The sequence below is a fragment of the Thermobia domestica genome, chromosome 12, assembly GCF_964235325.1.
Source record: "Thermobia domestica chromosome 12, izTheDome1.hap1.1, whole genome shotgun sequence".
NCBI classification, from domain to species: Eukaryota; Metazoa; Arthropoda; class Insecta; order Zygentoma; family Lepismatidae; genus Thermobia; species Thermobia domestica.
The window spans coordinates 226,464,170-226,481,928 of NC_137465.1; the positions used below are offsets into that span (position 1 = coordinate 226,464,170).

Here is a 17,759-nt window from a genome sequence, read left to right on the forward strand (position 1 = left end):
ACCCCTCCGAAATAAATGTGTTAGTTTTTCGCATTCCACGTACAACAATAATCCTTCTTATCATTTTTAAGAATTTTATTGACTTTATATTTCCTTATGCTCTTTGTTCAGAAATAATACTCTATTTGTCAAATTTTATTCCATTTAAGAACTGCGTTCTTTTTATCTTTCTTTTGTCCATTCTACTCTTCTGTTTTTCTTATTAGTTGTTACTTTCTTTCATTTCTTCTATCATACTTTCGACTGTTGTTAGTTGTGATTCAAGTCAGTCGTCGTTAGAAACACCAAAACTAAGAGGAGCTGATAAGTAAAACTAGTGTTACCGATCAGCATAACGGGACTTTAGTTATTATAGCAAAGGAATAATAACATTGTTTAGTAATAAAGAAAGGTAAATGCTTGAATTCAATAAAATCAAGAAGGGGGAATAAGTAGCCCGGGAAATTAGGGAGGCCAAAAGGATGCTTCCTTTTCTTCTATCAATAGAATAAAAGGTTAGATCCACTGCTAAATTTCTGTGTGTATGACATAAAATTCATCTTCTGCAATTCTTGCCACCAAAACTGCAATCAGTATATTTCAGCTTGAACTTGTCTCATTTTCTTTCAGATAGAAATGTACACAGATAAAACTGAATATTTCCATTTTTGTAAAATGAAATCATTTAAATTAAAATGAGATTATAAATATCCAATGTGTGTTTGCAGGGGCGTCATTTCATTTGTCTGGGGGGTGTAAGACCCTCCACAGACATACAAGTTTCACGTTTTTTTGTAGTATATTAGTAGACAATCGATTAAAATATATTCTCAAACTCAGGTGGGCAATTGTCCCCCCTGCTTCCCCCAATGACGCTCCTGTATGTTTTGGTTTTAAAGGGTGAAAAGGAAAATTATATGTGCTTATTTTTTCAGGTGTTGGGCATAGCTCCCCCAAAAGAAAATCTTAGATATGCCACTATATATATTTAATTGAATCATAGAATACATAAAAGAGTCGAACTTATATCCTCGTTGTTTGAATTGTAGAAGAATTAACCACATGTAATTTGGTTGCTAGTTAAAATATGTCTGTTCTCAAATTTAGGAACTTACGTCAGATAATAATTCAGCTTATAGAAAAGTACAACAGGGAAAAGCAATAGGGGTATTAGTCATACCACTTACATTCACTAATGCATCTAGAAATATTACAGAAACTGTCATTCCGGAATCAATAATCAAAAATATGAGAAAGACGCAGCTCAGAGTGACTCTGGATGAAGCAGGTATTTATTTTCTTTACTTTCTTAGTTATTTCTAGTATAAGATTTTAGTCAGGATTCCTTTGATGACAACACCCTCCCGAAGCTGTAAAAGCAGGTGAGAAGATAATAGTAGTATTGGCCTGACTTAATCGAAGTTTGGACTTTGACCCCAACTTTTTGTGACGTCATAGGTCAAGGGTCAATGACCTAGATTTTGGCAGGGGTACCTTGGCCCACTCCCTAAATTTTGATAGGGGTACCTAGGACCACCCCCTTAAATTTTGGAAATTGCCATATCTAAAAATTTGGTATGGTAGCCTAGAACCATAGTATGTACCTCTATTGGTATTGGGGATCCACCTTGTTCCTTTTCATGGGTAAAAAATTGCCAAAAATTCAAATTTCGGAGGTTTTTGACCTAATTTATCCCCTTTGATGAGGTCTTATTACCCTATATAGTTATATGGGCGTATACAGGGGTCCATTAGCTTTCATAAGATATGAGTACATTAATGCACCTATTTAAAATTTTGGGAGGAGTACCTTGGCCCACCCCTTAAATTTTGGAAATTGCCAAATCTAAAAATTGGGTATGGTAGCTTAGGACTATTGTATGTACTTCTATTAGTATTGGGGGTCCACCTTGTTCTCTTTCATGGGTAAATAATTGCCAAATTTTAGTACAAACATGTGTTTGGTTTTGACCTAAGTTATCCCCTTTTGATGAGGTCCTATTACCTTATATGGTTATATGGGCGTATGCAGGTGCCCATTCCCTATCGTAAGACATAGGTACATTTGTGCACCCCTTTAAATTTTTGGGAGGGGTACCTTGGCCCACCCCTTAAATTTTGGAACTTGCCCAATTTAAACATTTGGCATAACAGTACAGGACCCTAATATAGATCACTATAAATTTGGGTGGTCCACTTCGTTCCCTTTTAGGGGTACAAAATTGCCAAATATTAGTACAACCACGTGTTTGGTTTTTGGCTCATTTTATCCCCTTGGATGAGGTCCTATTACCTCATATACTTATATGGGAGAATACAGGTGTCCATTCCTACCGTAAGACATAGGTACATTTGTGCATCCCTTTAAATTTTTGGGAGGGGGTGCCTTGGCCCACCCCTTTAATTTTGGAAATTGCCCAATTTAAACATTTTGTATTATAGTATAGGACCCTAATATAGATCACTATAAATTTGGGTGGTCCACCTCGTTCCCTTTAGGGGAACAAAATTGCCAAAATATAAACGTAAGCAATACGTTGTAACATGTGTTTTGTTTTGGCCCAATTTATCCCCTTTGATGAGGTCCTATTACATTATATGGTTATATGATCATTATAGGGGTCCATTTCCTATCATAAAACATAGGTACATTGATGCACTCCTTTAAATTTTGAGGAGGGGTATCTTGGCCCACCCCTTAAATTTCGGAAATTTTCCAATTTAAGCATTCGGTATCATAGTAGATGACCTCAACATGTATCATGATAAATTTGGGTGGTCCACCTTGTTACCTTTCATGGGTAAAAAATTGCCAAAATATAAACATAAGCAATATGTTGTACCACGTGTTTGGTTTTTGGCCCAATTTATCTCCTTTGATGATGTCTAATTACCTTATATGGTTATATAGTCATGTATAGGGGTTCATTTCCTATCATAAGACATGGGTACATTGATGCACCCCTTTAAAAATTTGGGAGGAGTATCTTGGCTTATCCACTCAGTTTTAGAAATTGTTTAATATAAGCATTTGGTATCATAGTACAGGACTTCAATATGTACCACTATAAATTTGGATGGTCCACCTTGTTTCCTTTCATGGGTAAAGAACTACCAAAAATCAAATTTCGGAGGTTATTGACCCCCTTTTATAAGGATTTGGCACGTTATATGGGTATGTACAGAGGTTTGATACCTTTATGTTTGTGTTCCCTAATTATCAAATATGTTCCCTAATTCGAACAAAATTTTTTGAACAAAAAATTTGGAAACGAAAAATTTCAAAAAAATTTTCAAACAAAATCTTTCAAACGAAAAAATTTCAAACCAAAATTTTCCAAACTAAAATTTCAAACAAAAATTGAAACAAAAAATTTCAAACAAAAAAAATTAAACGAAAAATTTCAAACAAAAAATTTCGAACAAAATTTTCGAACAAAAATTTGAAACGAAAAAAATCAAAAAATAAAAAGAATTCAAACAAAAAATTTTAAACAAAAATTTTCAAATAAAATTTTGAAACGAAAAAAATTAACAAAAAGATTTCAAACAAAAAATTTTGAAACGAAAAAATGTTCATAAAAAAATTCAAACAAAAAATTACCAAACTAAAAATTTTACGGTTAACCGTCAAACTTTATCCGCTTTTTAACTATTCGATTAATAAATAAACGGTTTTGATCTTATTTATCAGTGAGTGTAAAATGTTGAACGAAACCAAGATTTTTAAACAGTAATCAATAAATGTTAAGCAAAACTTAAAACTGAATGCAGCAAAGATTTGATAATCATCATCCAATCAGATTGCACGAAAGATAGTGATCAATCAATCAAATTGCATCAACAATAACTTTGCCAGTGTCAGATTACATCACCTTTCGGTGTGACTAAATTTCAGTGTTGTAGCATTTATTGCCTTTAGACTATGTGTCATAAGATTCATTAAGGTTAGCTATCAGATTTCTAAAGCTCAAGGTCAAATCAACCACCACCAATGGTCTTAGACTATGAGCTGTGACTAAAGTTCAAAGTATTGTTTCAAATTTCGCCCCTGATGCTAAAATTCTCTTTATCACAATTCCCAAACTTAAAGAATACTTCTCTCGATATACCTAAATCTTAGAATTAATCATATCATTATATGTTCAATAAGGTCAATAATGTCCGTCAATTGTTTACCTTAGTAGAACCAACTGTTTTCTAGAAGTGTATACTCAAACTTAAGAAGTACCACAACAAAGGAAATGAATCCCTGTACACTACCTCTCAAGGTCAATCACGTGGTACATCGTATTGCTTACGTTTATATTTTGCGGGAATAATCAAAACCAATGACGTAATTTCATTTTGGCAATTCTCAAATTATCCTACAGAGTTTAAATGTACCAATGTCCTGGACTCCTAATCTCATCATAGGTCAATAACAGATCACGTGACCATACTCATATTTGACTATGATTTACCCAAAGAATGAGATACCACCCAATTCTAAGAACAATTATTAATTTAACAATAAGAAATGTACCCCTCCCAAAATTTAAGATTGGTACACAAATACACCTGTGTCTTATGAAAAAGTAATAAATCCTGTACTCATTCAATAATAAAGCCGTATCAAAAAGATAAAATAGGTCAATAACCTTTAAAATTTGAATAGTTGGCCATAAAAGGGACTCCATCATGTACAATGGGTCCTAGAAAACGTTTACCGAATTTTGTTATTTGATAATTCCCAAATTTAAAAGGGACCATAAACATATAAAGGTAATAAACCTCTGTACATGCCCATATAACGTGCTAAATCCTTACCAAAGGGGGTCAATAACCTCCGAAATTTGATTTTTGGTAGTTCTTTACCCATAAAAGGGAACAAGTTGGACCATCCAAATTTATAGTGGTACATATTGAAGTCCTGTACTATGATACCAAATGCTTATATTAAACAATTTCTAAAACTGAGTGGATGAGCAAAGATACCCCTCCCAAACCCATACCAAATTTTTAGACTTGGGAATTTCCAAAATTTAAAGGTTGTGGTCCTAGGTACTCCTGCCAAAATTTAGGGGGTGAGCCAAGGTACCCCTGCCAAAATTTAGGGGTGAGCTAAGGTACCCCTGCCAAAATCTAGAGGGGGTGGTCCTAAGTACCCCTAGGTCATTGATCCCGGGCCAAGGTCATTGATCTTTGACCTATGACGTCACAAAGATCGGGTCAAAGTCCAAACTTCGATCAAGTCAGGCCAATACTACTATAATATTGGATCCGTAGTGATTTGCGGCTCCCTAGAAAATTACGAATTTTTATAAGTGGTACATATTTTATTCGCATGTATTTTACATTGTGTAATTTTATTCAAAAAGAAAATATCACGAAAATAAATCACTTCTAGTAAATAATAGTGTTATAGTTTTCGCAATGCATACCTTCATCACATACATTACAATGTGTAATTTTCTTTAAGGTGTGTATTTGACTAGTCTCCTTATATACATAAATATATATTTTAGCGTTTCACCTCTGTATGTGTAACTTATACTCTTAGGCATTTCATAGCAAGTGAGTACATTTAGTACAATATATTCTAATACTGTATTCCATATTTCTATTTATATTCACATATGTATTGTATTATGCAAAAAACACACCAAATAGGAAGTTTGAAAATCCATATAAATCCGAGTCTTGGTTTCTGATAGGGTTAAAATCATTCTAGGCATACCAGAATTATATTGGAACACACATACACACATATACATACATACATCCACTTTTATATATATATATATATATAAATACAGATAAGAGAGACTGAGAGCAACAATTCATCACACTTCCATACACAAAGCATATCAGAATATTGAACTAAAATCCTATCTAAAGACGTTCCGCTGTGACTTGCTTTTTAAAACACAATTTCAGTCTATTCACGTGTCCTTTGGGAGTCGTGAGTTTATTACGGGACTGGCAAGGTTTTTTTTTTTTTTTTTTTTTTTTTTTGTCTGGAACCACGATCCGATTTTGTATATGCTCTACGTCTCTGACTACATTTGAAGAACGTAAATCACATGCTGTAATACGAATATTGAGAAGCTACCTTCGTTTGAAAAGTAGCTGCTTATAAGTACACTACACAACTTATTTACCATTTTCTTAATTTATATTTAATCTTCACATACAGGATGGTAGGTGACTGCACCACAAACTTTGGGAGGTGATTCCTTATATGAAATGAAAGAAAAAAGTTCTGATAAACATAGGTCGAAAAACCTCTCCTTTCAGAGTTATGAACCGCCGAAAATTTGATAAATCATGTTTCGAAACGCCCTGCCTTAGAAACTATAGGACCTATCCCAAGCGGTTTAAGGAATTACAAAGGAACTAGTATGCGCTCTATCTAAATATCTATGTTCTACCGTGGTCCATTATCGGCGAAACGAACTGTAAAAAGGAAGTTCAGGTATAGGGATACTCCTTTAAGTATTAATGGCGCGTTCATTTTGTCGAATATCTATGTTCTACCGTGGTCCATTATTGGCGAAACGAACTGTAAAAAGGAAGTTCAGGTATAGGGATACTCCTTTAAGTATTAATGGCGCGTTCATTTTGTCGATATCGGAGGATGGTAAAATGTGGATATTTAGATAGATCGCATACTAGTTCCTCTGTAATTCCTTAAACCGCTTGGGATCGGTCTTGTAGTTTCTAAGGTAGAGCGTTTCGAAACGTGAATTTTTGAATTTTCGGCGGTTAATAACTCTAAAAGGATATGTTTTTCGTCCCATGTTTATTAGAACTTTTTTCTTTCATTTCATATAAGGAAGCACCTCCCAAAGTTTTACGATAGAGTTACCTACAACCCTGTATGATATACCCGACGTTCTGTCAACACCTGACACATCTTAGATATTATATATTGAACATAATAACGTATGTCCTGAAATGATTATATAAATATATATAACTGATGACTTTAATGTAATTATTTTACATAATTTTCATGCATTATCATACAAAAATTTGATCTGAACGGGAATCGAACTCACGATCTCAATATTTGAACTCTTGCGATTTATCACTGAGCTAACATGACAACTCTTGGGAAGCTCCTTCTAAGAAAATATAACTGAATTTCCAAGACAATGATATTCATATCGATTGCAAACCCTGTTTTATCTCCTTTGATTAATATTTTCTATGGATACATACGAGAATTACGTTCCCTGTCTTTTTACTTTTGTTGGAAATATTCTTTTACATATGAAAATGATCTTTTATATACATACATGTTCTTTTCCGCATGGAAATCAAAATGACAAAACGATCATGTGAATACGTAGATTCGAAATATAGTCTCATTACGTGTTTCAATCAATGTTACATTCTTCTTCATTTAATACCATTTCAACATGTTTTATTATATTTAAAAGAAGAAAACCACATCTGTACAATTTTTCCCGAATTGCTAAGGTTGGCTTGGAGGTTCGAACCAACATCTTTGGTTATCTGTTTTCCGAAGACCAGAACATTTTTACCTCAAAACAGCAATAAAGAATACACTCATTCTCTAAGGGAGTGGGATACACCCACTCCGCGGCAGAGCCAAAGTCCCACCAACCAGTTACCTACTGGTGGAGGCGGACTGCTAGCGAGCGAGTCCTTCAGGTATGGTGCCTGAGCTGTATGAGGCAAGCTCACCTCCCGCCCATGTTCACCGTTACCCAGATTCCTGGGATTGGCTCCCATGAGCCGCTATGACCAAGCCCGGCAGAGTCCAACCCAATCCGGAAGCCCCAGGTATACCCGAGGGAGCTTGTTCAATCCCGGCCCTGCCTACATCTAACGTTCAACTGGCAACCGCCTTCGTGTGTAGCGGTACCACGTACACGCCGTGATACTCCCGTATCTCATCCCGGGTCCCATGATACGTGTTAAGTCCCCATCTGAGTTTGGTGTCGGCCCATATCGAGTAGAGTTTCCTCCCTTCAGGGGGGTCAGAACGGTTACCCAGATAACTGGGATTTTTATCTCCCCACCTCCGTTTAGTCCCCTCGTCAGCCGGAATCCGACACTCCCATCCCGGTAGGATCGACCAAGCAATACTGGACTTTCTCTAATTACGGTAGAGGCACACCGTACATTACCAGACCCAATGGCTAATGTAGACTGTCTCCCTTTAAATACAATGGACATTTGGAAGCGGCAGATACCCCGGTAGGGTCATGGAGATCCTGCACTCAGCAATGATAAAGAAAACTGGAACAAAGAGTCCCTCACTTCCTCAGCGCTTCTGAGGTACGAGTGTGCGTTAGGATAGTAAGTATCCCATCCCGGACCCAAGTGCACGTACTACGCGCTCTTTGAGGGTAGTTCCCACATCATCCTCCCGGTAAGGCGTTGGATCCACCTCACTGGGCACACCAACTACCCACTCTTTCATACGTCTTGGGGTGCGATGAAGCCTTTCTCCCGAATCCAGGCGCACGGCCTAAGTTGCCCATTTCGGACGATAACCGAAGCCTCACCTTCGCCGGTAGGGGTGGCAATTAAAAACTACCTACCTCGCTGAGGACGTGACCAGCTCACACGTACTCCTCCGGATCCAATGGCACGAATTAGTCGCCCATTTCGGAGGGTAGACGAAGCCTCACCTCGGCCAATAGATTGTTGTCCAGCTTTCAAGACAGCCTATGAGTTAGAGCTGCCCGGGGTGCTAGACATTCGAGATATTAACTTGTTCCCAAGTCCCACTGGCACACGGTTGCCATAATACATGCAACAGGTATGCTGCTAACGAAGGTCCCTACCCCTTTCTCACCACGGGCTTGGGGCCGGCCATGATGGGATTAAGTCAACTCCAATTGAAACGAATGAAATGTTCACACTTGACTTCGGCACACTAGATACATCAAGAGGCAGGTAGACGGCGCCATAGGTCTCTGACCTCACAAGGCTGGCTCACCTGTCGACCGTTACCGGATTAAGTACTCTTGGGGGATCTCTCAGTTCTTTCTCACAGTTTGAACCAGTATATAAATTAGTATTATCTAATAACCACTACTTATTAAAATTTTTATGGTTCGTAGATGCGACATAATCAAATAGTACGGATTTTATCATGCTTTTCAACTTTAAAGTGGGTTTTGTCCACTTCAGCGATTTCGGACTTCATTGAATCAAGCTAGGTTCTTCAATTGATTCAAGCTGTTTGGTACTAACATTCTCTGTTTTAGTACTTATGTGTGTTTTTAGAAGCTAGTATAATGATCTTATAATTTTATTTTTGTGTGAAGAGTCAAAAAGTAACACAAAACATAGCATAATTACTAATATAATAATTAATTCGTCCACATTTATTTAAAAAGTTAGTTAAAATTATTATTTTATCATTTTATTTATATCATTGTGTGTAAACTGGCTAGTTTATAAGTAGATACTGCGTGAGCTATAGATGATTTTGCAGCAAGATTCATTCTCTTGCCTTAATTAAATACCCGTGGGCAATGGGAAGAGGAGTTCCCGCCAAGGGAACCTAAGTCTGCTCTTATTTGCTCCACTGGGAAGCGATATTCCCATTAGTTATCAGTCGTTTTCACCATAGAAATGTAAATTGCACTATTGAAATAATTTTTGATGCTTGGTTCTTTTGAGTGTGTGTTAGGTAACATGGAGGAGGTATCGTTCCATCACTTGTAGAAAAAATTGGCCCACGAAAGGGTTAAATAGGCTCTCAAATAATAATGCAGTGATTTTGAAAAATAGTTTTTACCCAGTCTAGCATATTTTCCACTATGCAAGGTTTTTGTTTTGTATATTTGAAAAGCATTAACTTTTGATCTAAGTACAAACTTTTATCATAATTGCCAGAAATATCAAGATGTCTAATACAATCATTATATTTACCACAGGAATATTGAAGATTTTACATTGATCGTTCGTAATAGCTTGTCGAAGTTGCGTCAACTACCTTTCATATACAAGTAGACTAAATTTTCTGACCCCTCAATCTATGAAAAGGTCTGTCCTGCCAGACGGCCAACATTCAACTGTTTGATGCATAATCAGCGCAGTGTCTTATAGACGGTATTATTTCTAGCTTACACGACCGAAGTCTAATCGAAGCATCTTCACAATTACCTCACGATGTTAGGTATCTCACAGCAGAAGCAATAAAAATAACTTCCATTTTTTCTTGACTCTTCTGCGAAATTTTCTGGCGAGCCTATGACGCCGTCACTTATTATGAAAAAGCAGGAGAAGTATGGATAATTTGACATTTGTCTTCGTAAAAGAATGGAAGAGGAAGTCTCATTTCAGGGCTTCAAAGTGATGCGATATGTAAAGAGAAGTTTGCAAAATGTATGTTTGAAGTAATCACTGGCAAATACAAGAATGACGACTACTTATCATTTCTCTTTCGTTTCCAGAAGAGGGGAAATACGAGTCAGACGAAGAAGTTGAAGATGCATCACGTCGACTCTCAAGTCACCAATCAAGTTGTCACGTATCAAGGAACTAAACCTGTGCACCAACATCTTTGGACAATGAAGTAGCAGGTGCCTCATACATTCCCTGGTTATAAGAACGTCAAAAAGAAGGTGTTAAAATTACAGACAAAAAAATCACGCTATGTTTGACTACACTTTGTATCTTGACGCCGAAAGAAAGGTGTGAAAGAGATGCTGGTATATAGTCAGAAGGAGGTTTACTCTCCTTGTATATAAACACAACCGAATGATTTCTGTGATCAATTTTAAAAAGTCAGTGACATGAAGATATCTTCCAAAAATTAGAGATGTGTTGACAAATTTTGTAAACGTACACGAGGCAAGCATTGGGATTCATTATAGAGGCAATGTGTAGACTGTACCCATTCTAAAATGTAGCGATACACGACTCGGAATTTCATCTTTTGACAATTGGATTTTAACTTTAAAGCACGAATTCAGCGTTACCAATCACAACATAACTAAATAACGACACAAGTTTTATTAGTCAAGCATAAATCAGTGTTTGTAGCTGAGCTAAATGTCTGTCATCGAAAGATAATATGTCAAACTTAAATCGTTTCAGTCATTAACCTATAACAGATATTTTAAAAAAACAATACTGTGTTACTAATGCCATAAATAGCTACTTGAGAAGTTAAGTGGTTTGACTATACCTCCTTCGGAACTCGGAGATTTCCGTGTTAATAGTAGTAGCTACTCTCTTGTAGCGCAACTACCAAATTGTATATATTTAATCGGGACTTCTCGGTTTCAATGCAACTCAAAAGTTTAGAAGTTTTGAACAGCGAAAAAGCACATAGTTAAGCACCAGTTGTGTTGTGTACCTTTGAACTTATTTGCTGCTTGTAGTTAATTTTTTTCTTTCTAACCTGAAAGGATTTGTACTTCGATGTACTATTTCTTATTCTACTGCAAACAAATATTTCAGTTACATATCACGTTACTCTATTGGTAATTGATGTGTTATAATCTTCAATTCGACGTTGTAGCGCAAAGAGTGTGGTCAACAAAGCATTAGCCTGGAGCCCTAATTTCATCTTCCCATGAATTTGCCCGAACTTGAGTGCAACCGATAACTTCCGATGCGTAGAACACGACTGTGAAAAAACCAGAGTGTTCAGATGCATCGTTGCTGAGATATTGCGTTCCAAAGGTGTGGGATGCAACGAGATGGAGCCAATATCGAGGCGCAGCTGCGAGATCTCTTCACACCCCGTGGGTATTTGTATAAAGTGTGGAGCTAACACGTTACATTGTTCACAGACGTAACACCATATCGTATTAAACTCGTTGTCAAGACCAGTGCGGGCCGGGCTTGGCATTCAGATTGATTTCAGCGACTTCGAACCCATTCTGGTTAAGGCAAAAATGAAGTCGAACCGAAATCGAACCGAGCATTACATATTTGTGCTGATGGACAAGACGAAGGTAAGTAGAACGGCAATCATTGCCTACAACTGTACGTGCGAGTCTCTTCACATTGAAAATGCTTCCGATGATGAGGATTTTCTGATTGAGTTTTCTAAACTAAACTGCCACGTCGATGTTAACCTCGATTCTGGCGTTATTTCAAGGCATCTCACACATTTGGAACGCGATATTTCAGGAACAGTGCATCTGACCACTCTGGTTCCTTCACAGGCGGGTTCTACGCATCGGAAACTGATATCGATTGCAATCACGTTCGGGCAAATTCATGAGGCTAAACTTGGCCCCACTCTTTCAGCTTAAATTTATTGAAATTAGAAGAATGATTGGAAATAAAGAGTTTTTAATTAAAGATCCGAATTTAAGCTGACAAAACAGGTGGCTAACTCAATTGTATACTTTCTGTTTAATTTTAGATCAACAAACAGGTTTTTATGCCAAACGTCTTGTACAACGTGCCTATAATAATTACCGCAAAGACTTAATTGACTATATTCTATCAGAAGAAATGAAACAAAGAAAATCACGAAACCTAGAAAGGAACTGGAACAAAACTGGTATTCTTCTTAATGCCGATAAAGAAACACAAAGAGCAGTGGAAAAAAATACCGACTTATCTAACATGGCCTTCCTAGTGGTATGTTGAAAGAAAATGATGTAAATTATTAAAACTTAGTTAGAATCATTCCAACTAGAGTTCAGGCTACTTTTAAGCACTTGAAGAAAACTAAATTGTTTAGAACATAGTTGTAATAGCATTTTAAAAAGCTACATCTATACTAAGCTGGCAAAATATGATACGTACAATCTTGTTAAAAATCTTGCTCACCTTTTACTTTAGAAGACGGCTTTCTGATAGTCGTACGTGGAAAATTGCAATAGTTTGGCTATAAATGAAGATTTCAATTGACATAAAAAAGTCAACATGTGTTTTATTTAATTGCAACTGTAAGAAAGAGTTAAAAATTTTCATACTAGGGGTGGCCGAAAATTTTAACAAGACTGTACAGGTAAGAAAATTTCAACCTTATGAACTAAATTTAAAATACTTCTAATTCATTAGTAAAAATTGAAATTATAATTAGTGAATTATATATTTGTGAAACCTGGCTCTACTGCAATCGGCAAGGAAACTGCCACACAAGCAGTACTTTGGTCAAGACCATGCGATAATATTTATTACCAAACAGAGGTCTTGCACATCTAACAAACACTTTAATAAGCACTTCAAATAGTCTTTAAAAATGATTCTCAAACAAGAATTAATCATTAACTGTCAGATCAAGGTCTCTTCTCCAGGAACATTTTTCTTCTTTTTGCCCAAGACTTTACGATATCCTGTAAGGTGCCCTTACCCAAACCTCTTGACTTCCATTCTTTTAAGAGCTAATTTTGATTTTTTTTTTTTTTTTTTTTTGTTTTATCTAAAGAGAGCTATTCAATATTCTTCCTAAATACATTCAAGAAGGAACAGCCTTGTAACCCTCATGTCACATGCATTTAAGTTGAATTGAAATCTAAGATAATTACTTTACAAATTGTATTGACAAAAATATGGTTTCAATGAATATTTTAAGGCGTTTCTAATGTGCTCTGCTACGTTCGCCTCCAACTGATAAGGTAAACGTGTGGCATGTTTAACTGCTAAACTATACAAGAAAACATTTAAAGTAATCGGAGGTAAACACAGAGGCGTTACCTGATTATATAGAATCAACAAATACAAAACGAGTGAAAAGATCATATAATTCTCACAAATTATCTTACTCGAAAGTTTTCTCAATCCCCCCCCCAAAAAAAATGAATAAAATTATTCACAGCTAATAAATTCGTAAGTATAGGCATACGTCAGAGATAACGGACCAATGTAAATTATTATCCAGTTTGCGTTAGCTCTAACCTAAATTTCTGACCCTAAGCAACCAATTTTCTTAGAGCCAAACTGTTTTGCCTTCTGTTATAGTTCACAATTTTTAACAAATTCCTTAGGATCATTAGTTATTCTTTCTCAGGTAAATCTTTAAGAATTTCCTGGAGTGTACTTTAAATTCCCGAATGTCCTTCTTCCAAAACTCTTAGTATTAATAATTAATCATATTATTCTTCAACTCCTTTGGAACCCATGTTTTTCAATGATTATTTCTGATTTTGGTTTTCTTTAACAAAAACCCACTTAAGAACCTGACGTCAGCTAACTTCTCTTTATTCTTCGATCTTTCTATTATTCTATTTAGTTCATCGTCTTTCCCACCGTAACATCTGTAATGGTTCATTACTAACTGGGAGCTTCCATCGATTAACCAAAACCCACCGATTATTAATTTTATTTTCTATGTAAATTATAGCATTCCTATCAAATTCATCAGGAATACAGGGACTTGATAGGAACTCGGCTACCTTAATCTCAAATGTTCTAACATGAAATACATTAAAAGTGAATCTGGAAAGTTGTTCAATCATGAACTCGTTCTCAAGAAGCATATTTGAATTATTGATCACTCAACTCAAGCCCTTGTTATTTGAGTATATATCAAATTTGCGAAATAGTGATTAAAACGAATTGTTTTAACTAAACTTAGCATTTCTATTTCATAAATTAAGCTGTTTGTCTACTTCATTCAATTTGTTGAAAGATATTTCACTAGTATAATCTTACCTAATGCATCTCGGCGGGACAACATATCCAATTCCTCGCGTTGAACCAACAATATGAACAATATTTACAGATTCAAGTTAGAAGCTTTTGCTCTAAGCCTTCTTCAAATTTGTATTTCCTTAAACGCATTAATTTGTTCATTTCCGACATATATTACCTTTAATTGATCTCAACTTCGAAATAGGATTCACTATATCTTGAAAGTTACTAATAAATCTGGAATAAATATTGATCATTCCACAAAGTTGTTGAACTCCCTTTCGATTCTATAAAGAGGGAAGATTACGGACGGCTTGTAACCACTTAGAATCCACCCGAAAACTTTAGCAATCAACATCAAATCACAAATATTTAATCTTTTTTTAAAAGAAGAATGATTTATCAGGAGATATTGTAAGCCTGTTATTCCTTAACGTTTTCATGACAGTTTCGAGTACTCGTTTATAACCTTCTTAAGTTCTATGAGCTATAAAAATATCGTCGAATTAGCCTTACACGCTCTCTTTTCGAAGATTTCCCATCGCCTATTTCATACACCAGGACTCATTCATAGTTAGAGCTTGTAAGAATTTCAATCAGCTGGTTTCATCAGATTTGGATCTTGACTTCTCTTATCCTACCGCTGTATATTTGCGTAAACTCAAAAATAATATTTTGAAAAGACATTATGTATGGATTAATTAAATAATTAAGAAGTGTTATCTCTATGACTTATCTCTATGAGTTGAACCTATGCTGGAGACTTTTTTTATTTTTCATATTATTCATTTTTTCATATTATTCATTTTTTTCATATTTTTCATTTTTTATATTTTTCATTTTCTTTTAAATTTATACTATTAATATTTTAATTTGTTTTTATTATTTAACCTGTATTTTTCCTTGTTTACATGTATTTTTTATTTCTTTCAGTATATAGATATATATATGTATTTCATATGTAATTATGTGTGTATACATATGTTCCTCTGTAAATGGAGTTTGGCTCTGTAGAGGACTATTATAAATAAATAAATAAATAAATACGCGTGTAGCGTGTGCACCAACGAAGTTTAAACAAGTGTTCACTGAAACGGGTCCAACATTAAACTTCCAAGTTTAAACGTGGTTCCAGGACTTTTGTTGCATTATTGAAAATCTAAGTTCAGTACATCTCGTGTAAGCAAACTTCGGCCAATTTGTAAAATCGACTCTGATTGGTTGTCGTCTTTTGTCTCTACCCTTCGTTTAGCAAAATAACAAATGAAGAAAGCATACTGCCTGCTGGCCTTTTCGACTTTCGAGATTGTGTGCATAGAGTTCTGATTAGATTAATTTCAGTGATCGTAATTGTGATGGAAAAAAATAATGAAATCACGAGTAAATTTTTTTTTCTGAACACGAGAAGTGTATTGTAGTTTCATTAGTGGAAAAAAACGAAGACATTATTGAATGTAAACAGACTGACTTTGATCAATGAAGTTTAAACCCTCAAATTCGGTTGTTCAAGCTAAAACCAAGTTTACCCACCATTTGACCAAGACTTAACCTTGAACGTTGTTGGTGCAACAGACATTTTCACTGAGCTTGGTTATGACTCTCGTTCAACAGTTGAACTTCATTGGTGCACACAGCTATTGGGCGGAATTCTTGAACCAAGTTTAATTCTCGCTGGGATCTTCAAATATTGGAATGATCCAATGGGGTCACTATGGTTGTTAAGTTCTCGTGCCAACTGAAAATAAGCGTTTTTAGGTTTAGCGAAGAACAAAAACATTTATAAAGAGTAAAAGAGAGAATTTTTCACTCGGGAAGGATTTCATTCATTCTTAAGATCTAAAATGGTAACTTCCATTACTTTTATGCTCTTTGTTAAATCTTTATTTTTCTCCTAATTTGAAACATGAAATTTAAAGAGCAATGGAATAACATGTTCCAAAGTAAGGTGTGAAATCCAAGACATACTGTTTTATGTTGGATGTCAGCATTGTGTATCACTTGGAGGAGTTGGAAAAATCTCTTCTGTCCAGCTATAGATCTCTGGATAATGTCAGAACTCAAAAATGATAACACTCTTAATGGCATTGTACTTTAGAGGTCTTCTTTGTAGCTTTCTTACTAGTAAGCATGCCACATTACGACTATCATGCAAAGATTCAAGGTTCTCCTCCTTCATTGTCAAAGCCTGCAAGAGACGATTTGCTGCAAATTTTATATCAATATTCTTGCTTACTATCAGGTTGTTCTATTTGCTGGTATCTATACAACGAAATGATGTACTCTGACTTTTCATTATATCTGATTGCACACAACGGACCCTGACATCTCTCAGAACTTGATGAATATCGTCAAGATGATAAGGAGCCATTACACCTCACAAATGGATCACTGGCAGCATTTCTACAACAACAACCAAACAAAAAGTATTCCCCCATAATTTTACAGTCTTATAAAACAGTTGCTAAATTTCGCTAATTATTCATGACCGGGGACTCATTTCTCTGATTTTCCTTGACTACAAAAAGTCCCTGACTTTCCAGGTTGTAAGTACCCTGCACATAAGATCAACTGAACGATCATGTTATAGAATAATCCTGCTTTCTCATCTTTCGCCAGATTAGTTTATTACTACTCAAACTGAATCTCCTGTAATCTGGAAGAGAATGCGACTCAGTTCCGTTCTGTCCTGTTCTAATGTTTGTTGTCACCACCGCAAACGATGAAGCCAATGAGCGTGTGTCAACAATACACAACGTAATGGTCGTCGAACAAAGAGATCACTCCCTGCAGTTTGAATGCTATTGTGGAGCATGAAATTGAGTGCCTTGCAGTCCTATTAAATGTGTTTGAATTTGCACTTGCTGTTTGATGTCAGTACCTTCTTGCTTGTTGCACGATGTTACAGTCATCTGCTGTGTTTAGGTGCCACGATAATTCCTGTGCACATCATTGCCTGTGGTTCATAATGCTCCTTATATGCACATGAAGCAACGCCGTAGGCAATAGCAAACTTATGGGCCAACTAGTCAAACTTCGTCCTTCTTCTATTTTCCCGATGATTCTTTCCTGTGAGCAGTCTTTCAAATCTTGTCTCTAGGCTACTGTGAGTAATATCACCTCAATGCACGTTAACAACTCTCTGACACACATTATCTAATTATTTCCCATTCAATTGCTTCTTGTTGGGAAACTAGATCTGTTCTGCGCTA

The 17,759-nt window shown here is 35.8% G+C and overlaps 1 protein-coding gene across 4 annotated transcripts in view; it reads left to right on the top strand.

The window, feature by feature from the left end:
- LOC145667070 (ABC transporter G family member 23-like) overlaps nt 1-17,759 on the top strand; it is a 128,529-nt gene that overhangs the window by 87,678 nt on the left and 23,092 nt on the right. For all 4 annotated transcript variants that reach the window (XM_081734769.1, XM_081734770.1, XM_081734771.1 and 1 more), the window contains exons 11-12: nt 1,087-1,267; nt 12,332-12,552. In XM_081734769.1, the coding sequence (XP_081590895.1) occupies nt 1,087-1,267; nt 12,332-12,552 (402 nt within the window). The remainder of the gene's footprint in view (nt 1-1,086; nt 1,268-12,331; nt 12,553-17,759) is intronic.